This window comes from Hemibagrus wyckioides, linkage group LG13 (genome assembly GCF_019097595.1).
Source record: "Hemibagrus wyckioides isolate EC202008001 linkage group LG13, SWU_Hwy_1.0, whole genome shotgun sequence".
Classification (NCBI taxonomy): domain Eukaryota; kingdom Metazoa; phylum Chordata; class Actinopteri; order Siluriformes; family Bagridae; genus Hemibagrus; species Hemibagrus wyckioides.
The window spans coordinates 23,767,358-23,779,607 of NC_080722.1; the positions used below are offsets into that span (position 1 = coordinate 23,767,358).

The 12,250-nt window shown below is 40.4% G+C and overlaps 1 protein-coding gene across 3 annotated transcripts in view; it reads left to right on the top strand.

Moving 5' to 3' along the window:
* The first annotated feature begins 655 nt into the window (after window positions 1-655).
* taok2b (TAO kinase 2b) overlaps window positions 656-12,250 on the top strand; it is a 32,308-nt gene continuing 20,713 nt past the window's right edge. Inside the window, exons 1-8 of one of the 3 annotated variants that reach the window (XM_058406060.1) lie at window positions 656-1,130; window positions 3,672-3,813; window positions 7,327-7,467; window positions 7,557-7,628; window positions 7,970-8,071; window positions 9,165-9,210; window positions 11,210-11,306; window positions 11,970-12,083. In XM_058406060.1, the coding sequence (XP_058262043.1) occupies window positions 3,751-3,813; window positions 7,327-7,467; window positions 7,557-7,628; window positions 7,970-8,071; window positions 9,165-9,210; window positions 11,210-11,306; window positions 11,970-12,083 (635 nt within the window). In that variant the 5' untranslated portion in view covers window positions 656-1,130; window positions 3,672-3,750. The remainder of the gene's footprint in view (window positions 1,131-3,671; window positions 3,814-7,326; window positions 7,468-7,556; window positions 7,629-7,969; window positions 8,072-9,164; window positions 9,211-11,209; window positions 11,307-11,969; window positions 12,084-12,250) is intronic. The other 2 variants (XM_058406058.1, XM_058406059.1) reach the window with 2 other exon arrangements.

Below are 12,250 nucleotides of genomic sequence, written 5' to 3' on the forward strand. Positions count from 1 at the left end.
CGCCATATGTTCACTCTTGCCCTCGCCATATCATCAGGTTAAACCATGTCTGTGAAAGCACAAATCACCTTTCCATTACACTTTCCATTACACTGCGCTTAACCCCGAGTTATCGTCCTTCTAAACACCGCTTTTAAACCCCGGGAAAAAAAACATTTTATCAACTGTAATCTGAAAGCGGTGTTAGCACCGTTTTTTACCCAGGGTTATGACACCCTGCTCTAGAGGGATTTGCGGTGCAAACCGTGCATTGCGATGCTAAGTTTGTTCAGTGTAAAATGGAGAGGTGTTTGCTTGTTTCTGCTGGACGCTTGGCAGACCAGACAGACAGTCAATCAGAAACTGAGCAGCGAGGCTCATGTCATGTCAGTAACAGGAAACGCATGTCGTGTAAACAGCAGCCGAGAGTAAGAGAAAAGTAAGAAAATGTGACAGAAAGTGTGTGAACTGGAGTGATAACAAGATGCAAGAAGCCATGTAAAAGCCGGGTTAACAATTCAAGTGTGAAAAGCCCATGTAATTGTTTCATGTTAGTTGAGAGGTGATTGGGAATTTTGAGGCCTCTAGGGGGTGACAGCTGCGACGTAAACGGGTTTTGACTCCAAAAGGGTCGTAGAGGAAGCTAAGAACCGTGAGCTTCCGTTTTCCGCTCGGCTCCCGCCCCGCTCCGCCATCATCCAGTCCTGAACAATAAAGAGGATTAAAATAAAAGCAAGAAAACAATCATGGGACGGCGGGTGTCTGACAGCAACCTCAAACTAGTCCACTGACACCATAGATAATGATTAAATATGATGGAAAATGAGAGCGGCGGAATATCGGGCTCTGCTGATAAGCGGTACAGCCGTTTTTTCATTGACAATCAGCTGATGTTCATCTGGAGCTGAGAGAGAGACAGACAGACAGAGAGAGAGAGAGAGAGAGAGAGAGACAGCTCGACTCGCGTGTCTCGCACTTTAGTTAAACAATTACGACGTGCCATTTTCTTTGGACATTAAGCGATCAATATATGGCTTGATGTTCAAATGAAGATTGTTTGTGTTGACTGAAGAAAGGAGCAGCATTATATTCTCACCAGGCCGGATACTCAGCTAGCTTTAGCTTTAGCTAGCTACAGCGGAGACACCACGGTAAGGACCCTCTGTCCCTTTTAAAAAAAATCATCAGTTTTGATTACCTGTTTAAGTACCCAGTGATGTTCTGACTCTATTTCTTTTAGCTAAATGATAATGTCCGTGTTCTTCTGGAAGTGCACATATTGTGTGTGTGTGTGTGTGTGTGCATAGCTGGATTACTAAACAGCTGACATTTTCATTCAGTTAGCCTGCTAACTAGCTTTTGCTAGTCGACGATTGTTGTATTCGGACAAACCCCGCCTTCTGCAATAGGATTGATGCAGATTAGTCTTGGAAGACTTGACTAGTAGTTCATGCAGATTAGCTTTGGGTGTGGATATGAACTAGAACTAAGCAAACAGCAGTGAAGAAGGCGGGACACTGCGAGCCTGTCGAGTCGAAGCGCGGAGGCGGGACGAGTGTGAATAGGAATGGCGAAAAAAAAAGCCTCCGGTAAATGGTACAAGTGCATGCATCTCGTTGTTGTAAGTAAAGAATAAAGTGCACTGTTCAACGGGAACACTTGATCATGACAGTATAACAGCAGATCAGCAACTTCAGGGATGTCAGTCTGTCCAGTTGAGATGCATAAGTGCTTTGGCACAAATGAAAGTGACAACAGGGACACTGGCAAGGCAACCCCCCAAAAAGGGAATAGTTTTGCAGGTGATGACCACAAATGGTTGCTCTTAGGTACTTGTCACTACTTTTAGCATGATGCAGTACCTGCAACCCAATCTAGTCCAGCTTCTCCAATGTGGCACATCTATACATACTGACACATAGACGTTTGGTGCATCTCGTGGCACAGTTTCAAGAGTATGAAGGAGATCCTGTGAGATTACACGAGGAAAGCTGAACAGTGCCAGAGGGCAACAACCAAGCAGCAGGACCAGTACCTGCTTCTCTATGAGGAAGGAGGAACACTACCAGAGTCCTACAAAATGACCTCCAGCAGGCTACTGGTGTGCATGTCAGAAACTCCATAAAGGTGGCGTGAGGGCTCCTCTAGTGATACCTGTGCTCACAGCTCTCCTGTCCTCACGGATGAGAGCAGGTTCACACTGAGCATGTAACATACATGAAAGAGTCTGGAGATGCCTTGAGACCATTCTGCCTGCATCATCATCCAGAATGACCATTTTGGCAACAGGTCAGTGGTGGTCTGAGGAGGAATATCCTTGGAGGGTTGCAAAGACCTCCAAATGCTAGCCAACTGTACCCTTATTGCTGTTGGGTTCGGGCAGGAAATCTTTCAGAGTCATTGTCAGACCTTACGCTGGGGCAGTTGGCCCTGGGTTTTTAGTGCCCAGCCTCATGTGGCCTGAGTGTGTAGGCAATTTCTAGTTGATCAAGGCATTGATGCCATTGTAGTTCCCCCAGACCTGAATCCATTTAAGAACCACTGGGACATTGTTAGGTCTGTAACTAACGATTATTTCCATAATCGAATAATCGGGCGATTGTTTCGATTAATCAATGAATCGGATAAAAACATTTTTAAATACCTTTTTATTTTTTATTTCAAATTAAATTTACACATTGGGTGTTGCAAATATGAACGTAAAACTAAACCTTTACACTACCACAATGTTTTTTCCAGCTTTTAAGCAGAAAACTTTTGACCTTTTAAAACTTAAACCACAAACACTTTTGTGTTTCTTAGAGGCAGAACTACTAGACTAAAAGTTTTCATTCATTCAGTCTTCCAGAAATTTTGCGTTGTATTATTTTTAATTGGTAACAAATAGTGATTAAAAACAAATATTGTTTGTTTATTTTGATCAAACTATTTTAATTTGACAGTACTTAACAGTAAAGCAGCGCTCTTTACACAATAACCACCGGACACTGTAAGCATGCAAATAAAGCATTCACACGGAAGGCAGATGTTTGTGTCTACAAATGCAAGACGTGGTGCTTAGGAATGGTTTTAAAAAGCGCAGTACAGAACGCAAAGGTTTCAGGATGTGCCATGAAGTTGCCATGCCAGCCTGCTACTGTAAACGAAGCTTGCAACACTTACCCTGCCTCTGGGGCCTTCTGATTCGTCCAATGTTCTGTGAGTGACATTGATGAGCTGCGCCGCTTGGAAAAGTTGAAATCATTTGAACATGAGACACGCGAAAGATGCGAGCGCAACGGTCAAACACATTTGTATATCGCATTCGTTGAAAAACAATGGAAAAGGAGTTAGGAATAAAACACGTTCTGTGTGAATGACCAACACACATGGCACATGACAAATCTGCGTTAAACTTGCCGTCCTGAAGTTTCGCCTTCATCCGTGATTCCCGCATGCTTCCATTTTATGTGCTCGTTCATCATTGTCATGCTTCCTATGAAATATGAAATCCTCCCATGTCTGAGAGGACTTGGGTCGCACACTTTTATCCGACGTGCTTGTACTATCCGCCATTCTTCTGATGTGCGCCTGAAACAACTGTATCATTGAATGCGTGGTGACGTGCGCCAGCCAACTAATGCGATAAAGTAATTCGTTGACAACGATTTTCATTATCAATTATTATCGATTTAATTGATTCGTTGTTTCAGCCCTACATTACGTATCGGAGCATCCGAAGCCACCAAGTAGCACAACAGACTGTCCAGGATCTCACTGATGTACTGATCCATGTCTAGGAGGAGATCCTTCAGTACACCGTCCACCATCTCATCAGGAGCATGCCCAGATGTTGTGAGTGCATACTGGCATGTAGGAGCCATACACACTACTGACTTACATCATGAGTTGCCATGATGAAATGCATGCAAGTGGAATCAGCCTGTCATTTCAATTTTATACTTTTTGGGGGTTTTTTTTGGTGTAATTTGAAATCCAGCCCTCAGTAGGTTGATGATTTTTGGATTCCATTGACCATTGTCACATCATTTTGTTCTTAACGAATTAAACAGTGAATAGAAGTAAAGATTTTAAACTTAGTTCTTCAAGCTCTAATGTGTGATTTTAAGTGTTCCCTTCATTTTTTGGAGCACTGTATAATTCCTAACACCCTGAGCTTCATTACTGTTCTGTAACAGCACTTCCTTCAGTGTTTAATTCTTCTTACAACACTGCCAACTATTAGAGCTTTTAGTGCATGGTACGTTGTTCTTTTTTAACAGCTTACAGTGGAATCCAAGACACAACAGTACAACTGAATATAAGGTACTATATTAACATTATTGACATTTACTTGTCATGTTCTCGCATGGTTAAATTTGGCAGTGTTTTACGCCGGATGCCCTTCCTGACGCAACCCTCTCTATTTATCCGGGCTTCGGACCGGCACAGAAGTCATTGGACTGTGACCCCATAGCTAGATTGTGTGAATGACAGGGAAGTGGAACAGTAAGATTACAGGGTGAAGAAGGTACAGGAGTTTAAGTACTTGGGGTCAACAGTCCAGAGTAATGGATAGTTTGGGAAAGAGGTAAAGAAGCGTGTGCAGGCAGGTTGGAATGGGTGGAGAAAGGTGTTGGGAGTTCTGTGTGATAGAAAAATTTCAGCGAGAATTAAGGGGAAGGTGTACAAGACAGTGGTGAGACCGGCCATGCTGTATGGTTTAGAGACAGTATCACTGAGACAGAGACCGGAGTCAGAGCTGGAGGTAGCAGAGCTGAAGATGTTGAGGTTCTATTTGGGAGGGACACGGTTGGACAGGATTAGGAACGAGTACATCAGAGGGACAGCTCATGTTGGACGTTTGGGGGACAAAGTTAGAGAGGCCAGGTTAAGATGGTTTGGACATGTCCAGAGGAGGGAGAGTGAGTATATTGGTAGGAGAATGTTGGACATGGAGCTGCCAGGCAGGAGGAAAAGAGGAAGGCCAAAGAGGAGGTATATGGATGTAATAAATGAGGATATGAAGCTAGTGGGTGTAAGTGTTGAGGATGCAGAAGATAGGGATAGGTGGAGAGAGATGATTCGCTGTGGAGACCCCTGAAGGGAAAAGCCAAAAGAAGAAGACGACTTGTCATGTTCTCCACTGTACGACTGTCAGAGCTGCTGTTATATATTGTAAAGAATAAATGTTTTACAAATACAGAAATACTCCTACTTGCACGTGAGCACCGAATTGTTATTAGTATTATCATTCTCATTGTCTACTCTGAAATGGCACACCCTCACTGACTGGCATGCAAATCAAGTCTTCCATAATATCCTTCTAATTAGGGATTGGAATAAACTTGTAAAATGTTGTGAATGCAGGTCATCTAGAAACACTTTTGTATGTCGCTCTGGATAAGAGCATCTGCCAAATGCCAGAAATGTAATGTAAGAAACAAAATCTACAACAAATATTCTGTTTTTCCCCAAAATTATAATAAATAAATAAAATATAGAGCAAGACCTCCCCATTTTCAGTGTTCAGTATATTAATATATTAATGAGAAATCCAAATTAGAAACACAATTAATATTAGACTAAAAATAGTCCCAGAATGCAGTGCAGCTATATGACACAATTGTGCTGTCTTATAGCACAGCTTTGTCTGAGCTATTTACTTAGCTTCCTTCGGTTGAGATGAACACTCGGCACCACCTCTACCTCTATCAGGCGGGCAGTTGAACTAGGAAATGGAACCAAAGTGAAATTGAACCACATGTAAACTAAAAAATGTCAAAACGGAAATCCATCACAAAATAAATCATTTGCACTGTCTATTATAAACAGTAAATGGTTTAATATTTGGCAGTGCCTCTGGATTTATTATGGTATGGTGCAATTCAGTTTGTTTTATTTTTTTGTCCAGAACCTGGGGTAGCCCTATTGTTACTTTGCAAATGATAATGATAAATGATAAAGGACTGTTTTGTATCAGAGATACAGGGTTAGGACTGTTTTCATATTGTTTAAAAACTGAATGATTTCTTACACACTATCTTTTCTTTTTTAATTTATAAGCAATTTTATTGCTAATATTTGATTTTTTCATTAGTACAAGTCAATATATATTTATTGCCTTGATTCCTTTCAGTCATTGCCTTTCAAATCGACACGTTGATGCAGATTGTGCCAATGCTAATATAATTATTATACTTCTTGTAGAGTATCATGCTGTAATATAGATGATGGACATCTAAGAGTATGATGAACTATCTCAGCTGTCACTTTTTTTGTGAGTTTTAATGCATTACATTATTCATTGGTTTGAACAATACAGTCCAATAAAGTATGTGGATACCAGACCCTCACACCAACATGTGCCCATTTCAGAAACATGGGAATTAACTTATTTGGCTTTCCACTGATGGAAAACCCATAGATGTTAGAGTGTGACTTTGGGGATTTGTGTTCATCCAGGTACAAGAGAATTATTGAGATCAGACACTGATGTTGTAAGAGTGAGGAGGTCTGGGGTGCAGTTAGTGTTCCAGTTCATCCCAAAGGTGTTTGTTGCGGTTGAGTCAAAGTCAGGGCTTTGTGCAAGACACTCGAGTTCTTCCACTCCAACCTTAACACATTATGGTTCCATGAAAATCGCTTTGTGCACAGGGGCTTTGTCATGTTGGAACAGCATTTTTGGCCTCTTAGGGAAATTATAGCACTATAGCATTAAAGCCATTCTATACAATTGTGTGCTTCCAACTTTGTGGCAACAGTTTGGAGAAAGGACCACATAAGGCTGTGATGATCGGGTGTTTGTGTTTGAAAAAACAAAATTATACCACAAGTCTATAATTTATAAGCAGTTAAATGCTGTCATGCTGTTCAAACAGCACTGTATAATGAATTTACCTTTCTGTGTATCCAATATGTGACCACCTGGAATTTCTAGAATAGCCTTAGAATAGCCTTTATTTGTCACATATACGTTACAGCACAGTGAAATTCTTTCTTCGCATTTCCCATCCTTGGAGGGGTCAGAGCGCAGGATCAGCCATGGTACAGCGCTCCTGGAGCAGAGAGGGTTAAGGGCCTTGCTCAAGGGCCCAACAGTGGCAACTTGGCGATGCTGGGGCTTGAACCCCAATCTTGACCCAGAACCTTAACCACTTGACCACTTGAGCTACCGGGTGTGGCAGAAATAATCAAATTTTCAGACATATAGGCCTCAGTTTGTATTAACCAGACAGCCAGTATAAAGTGCTTAGTGTATCAGATTTTAAAGCAGATTGTGTATAGATGATTATGTATAGTCATGGATTATTGGTAATAGTAATTTCACAATTACTTATCTGATAATTTGTCTGAATGTGTGTGAAGGCGCTGGCCATGCCATCGAGTGTGCGGGCCGGGAGTCTGAAGGACCCGGAGGTGGCTGAGCTCTTCTTCAGGGAAGATCCAGAGAAACTCTTCACAGACCTCCGTGAGATTGGCCATGGAAGCTTTGGGGCCGTCTACTTTGTAAGTATGGTTGATGGAGATTTCTGTGAGAAAATGGATCGCCCATCATCGGTGAAAAGAAATAAAGCATTTCCCCTGTTCGTTCACAGGCCCATGATATCCGCACCAATGAAGTGGTGGCCATTAAGAAGATGTCGTACAGCGGCAAGCAGTCGAACGAGGTGAAAAATTGCAAGCCATTAAATCTTAACTCATTTTTTCATTTCCTTCTCCTCCATTTACGTGGTTTAAGTACAAAGAAACACTGAGCCAGCTATCAGCATAACCTGTGTCTCTGGCATAGGACTGCATATGTGTAGTAACAGAGGACATGTGCCACAGTAAATACAGGTGACGGTATGGGTAACCTCGCAGTACCCACAGACTTCTTCAGATGTGCAGAAGCAGTAAAAGGACAAAGATGTCATTTAAACTGTGTAGCCAGACATGTTTGTATACCAAGATGTTTAACGGCACATAAGGCACATGAATAATATTTTTTGTTCTCTCATTCCTGTTCCAGAAGTGGCAGGATATCATCAAAGAAGTGAAGTTCCTTCAGAAGCTGCGGCACCCAAACACCGTGGAGTACAAAGGCTGCTACTTGCGAGAGCACACAGCATGGGTGAGTGGGAGGGAAAGAGGTAGAGGGAGATTGCGCTTTCCTGAGTATGGAGTACACTGACGCAGTAGCGCCATTTCCTTTGACTGTATAAGCTTTTCTGCTTTATCCTGTGCTTGCTCAGACAGACCCAAGTATTTCCCACCATTGTTCTTAGAGTTGTGCTAATTCTATCAGTTTTATTTTTGCTGATAGCACTTGACATTTCTTACATCTGTGGGTTGGTTAAAAGAATCGGAAATGATTGCCCCCGTCTGCAGACTGTTGTACATTTAACTACAGCTTGAACACCAAATTATAATGCTTATTAAAGTGCATCTAATTGCTTGAATGCCATTACAAAATATCATAAGAAATGTTTTTTATATTGACACATCCAGTGTCTGCAACAATAAATAATGTCCCCAACTAAGGATTGAATGAAAGGGCACTGCTAAATTACATGCGTCCGCCACAAATATAGAAACACACACAGCCATTAAGTTCTTGTTTCAGCATGTTCACAAGACAAGAAAAGCATGTATAGCAAAACGGGAACCAGGCCACTATTGCAGTCAGTTATTGTGTAATACATGTGAATGCACCGAAGTGGAGTCACAATGAGACATTGTTAATGAGTAGGGTTCAGTAAATAAATCATTGATATATATTTTTTTAAATTTGTGCAATGTTGCTTTTGACTTGAGAAAAACAGAAGCAAAAATCTATGAGCATGAATGTTATGAATACTTATTATTAATTGGGCAGTTGTTATGAAGCTTTAAAATGCTTTTGAAAATGTATTACTGTCCTAAAGTACTCAGTGGAGCTGGATCAGACCATCTGATAAAACACTGTATGAGCAGGCCATATGGGTGGTTTGGAATTTTCCAGCTTCCGTATTATTGTTAGTATTATTTTATTTTATAATTTTTTTTATACCACATCTTTTCATACTGCTTCTCATGCAACATCAACAGGTGGTATAACATACTCTGATATAATCATGATATGATTGCCAGACGATGGGGTGAACTGTTTCTGTCTGTTCTACTAAATGTTCAGTTATCAATCAGTGTCATGTACCATAATCACCCATCTTCTCTCTCTACTTCAGTTGGTGATGGAGTATTGTTTGGGTTCTGCCTCTGATCTGATAGAAGGTAAGTGAATAAAAAATCAGGCAATTACCAGTTTTACTGATCCTGTGTAAAGTCTTCTATTTCTTTTTTCCATTGGCTACTGATGTAGCCAATGGACATTTGTCAGTTAGTAAATGACGTTAGTGTTCCATTTTACACAGTGTAGTCTCGTGTAGCCAGATCAGACAAGCATCAGACGTTCAGCTGACGGTTTGTGGGCATGATGTCTGAGACTGGAGCCAATGCTACCCACCTAACTTTCATACACTAGACATTAGGCTGTGTAGTGCATTGTATAAGTGTGTAGTCTGTCATTTGGGATGCAGCTTATGTCTACTCTCTGATTTTTACTCTTCTAAATTTTGCTTATTAAACATGTCTTTAGTGAGAGTAATGAGATTGAGGCTTTTGCTTTTTGTGTTTTTATCTACAGCTATGTCTGCGTGGTATTTCTCTGTATGTTTATTCCTTCTATACTCTATTGCTCTATTTACTTTTTTGATCTATAAAAAAGGACGTTTATTCCTGCTTGTTCTTAGACACTTATACTAACACTTGTTCTAACATTTCCTACTTCAAATGAGGCAAACTATTTGGTAATTTGGGAAAAGTTACAGTGGTAAAAGTGATAATCCATCATTGCAAAAAACATATGGTATGCATTAAGAACATTTGAGGTATTGCTTTTTGCTACTTCACTGTCAAATGTATTACAGAATACAAGTCAATTTATTAAAAATAAAAGAAGAAACATTGATTCCTTTTCATTATGTGTAAAGCAGTTAAACTGAGACATTTATTATGACCTCACACTGTTGGTAATAAACGAGCTTGAGGAAGGTGTCAGAGTTTCCACCTTCCATCCATTCACACATCGTTACTGGCCAATCACTGAGGAGGTGGGCAGACATTTCAGTCGTGCCAGATTTAGAAAAGGGCTTTTCAGTTATGTGATGATGCTTCTTATTGATTACAGCTCGAAATTCAACTCCATCCTACTTGCTACTAATCAAGCCTAAATATCTATGGATAAACCTCCTAAAGGAGTTAGTTAATGATACAACTCTCCTGGGTCTTATCACAGAAGACATGAAATAGGCCCACAGAGAAGAGATCTGATCTTTGTCAGAGTGATATTTTGATAACAATACTCTCAGCAGCACAAAATGTAGATGGTGATATTAGACTACAGGATTTTGCAGAAAGCAGAACATCACTATGCATGACAGAACCATAGATTTCTCTGTTTTCAGGTTTCCTGTCCTTCCTGAGTCCTTCCTTCATAAGTTCAGTTCCTAGAGTTTGTAGAAATTCAAGATGTTTGCCCTGAGCATAATCACCAACTTCAATCTGTGTACCACAGGGCATCAGAGTGTGTTAGGGCACAGGCTCCGGCCACAGACACAAAGCTACCGCCCAAGGAAAGCTCAGACTTCCTTTCTCAGTTTGCCATCTGACAGATGTTATTGAACTATTTAGATGTTAGGAACAGTTTGTATCTGCAGGCTATCAGTATCATTTCACTAAACAGCCTCATGTCCATTCTCACCAGTTTGTCACTAAACCATTTCACATTGTCCCTACCCTGGGGCTTGTGTACTTTACATCGGCGCTGTTACTCTGCACAAAAGCAATCCTGTAAAAATCCATCAAGTAATGGTTTTAGACACTCCTTGACCTTCTTATGAAGTTTTAAAATGTGTTTGGTAACAGTGTACCTGAGCCTAGCAATATAGAAATGAGCTTTAGTGTGTGCATAAGTAAAAGACTTTGACCTTTTGATCTTGTTGTTTTACAGTGGATATGAAAGTTTTATTACGTCAATGCTGTTCCATGACTATGAAAAAACACTCCATTATTCTGACCCCTTAAATTCTGTAATATTATTTTAACGTGTATGTTTCAGTTTGTTCTTTTAATGTTAGCAATTCACAGTACCTTAAAATGTTGCACATTATATGAGTTCTGATAAGTTCTAATAAAACTGGGAAGTGCTGTTTTGTATTTCTTCTGCTTTTAGTGCACAAGAAGCCACTGCAGGAAGTAGAGATTGCAGCGATCATTCATGGTGCTCTGCAGGGCCTGGTGTACCTCCACTCCCACAACATGATTCACAGGTAGAGTGCCACTTCCCTAAACTCCTGTTGTATATATCATTGTGTATCCTATTCAGTAACTAAGAGTACGGTTGAATAATAAGATGTGTATTTGGATTTATCAGCATGTGTGACCCAAAAAAAATGTAGGCGCAAGAAATCTGAAAACTCACTTGCCATGTGTTCATCCATAGTTAGCAATCGATTTTGCTGTAGCAGTGACAAACAAATATTAAAAGAGAGGCCATTTATTTATTTATTAGTTAGCTAGTTAATTTACTTTATTAATCTCATTCCTACCAGGTCCTAGAAAAATATTCTGACCAGTTATGACCATTAAATCTGTTAGTCGTCCTCGACTACTGCTGTAGTGCCCTTATTGCCCATCAATAAATCTCCCACCACTGTCTGGGTTTTAACACTAATAAACATATAGGGACCAAAGTGCAACCAAATGCAACATATTAATCAATACAGTCTGCATTTCTGTAAAATACTGCATGGTTTGACGTTGACTTGATTTATTGCTGCTGAACAAGGTTTAAATGGCAGTAAATTTTCTGTTTGACCAAGATATGATCAGTTTCACCCTCTTCCCCTGCCATGGTGCATATTCACTATGCATATGATGCCTTAATTTCATGTCTTTTACTGATAGATTTTTTTGTATACATTTCATCACAGAGATGTGAAGGCTGGAAATATCTTGCTGACGGAGCCAGGGCAGGTAAAATTGGGAGATTTTGGCTCTGCTTCCATCGTGGCGCCTGCCAATTCCTTTGTAGGCACACCCTACTGGTAAGACACGAACTATAACGAAATGTTCTAAGCAGTTCTATAATAAGTGTGTGAGAAAAGCCATAATAGTCTGTCTTTACTTTTGGAAAGATATGTTTTGCATATGTAATTATGTAATTTTGGCAACTAATGGCAGATGCACTGTTAATAGCAGGGAATGTGTTTGA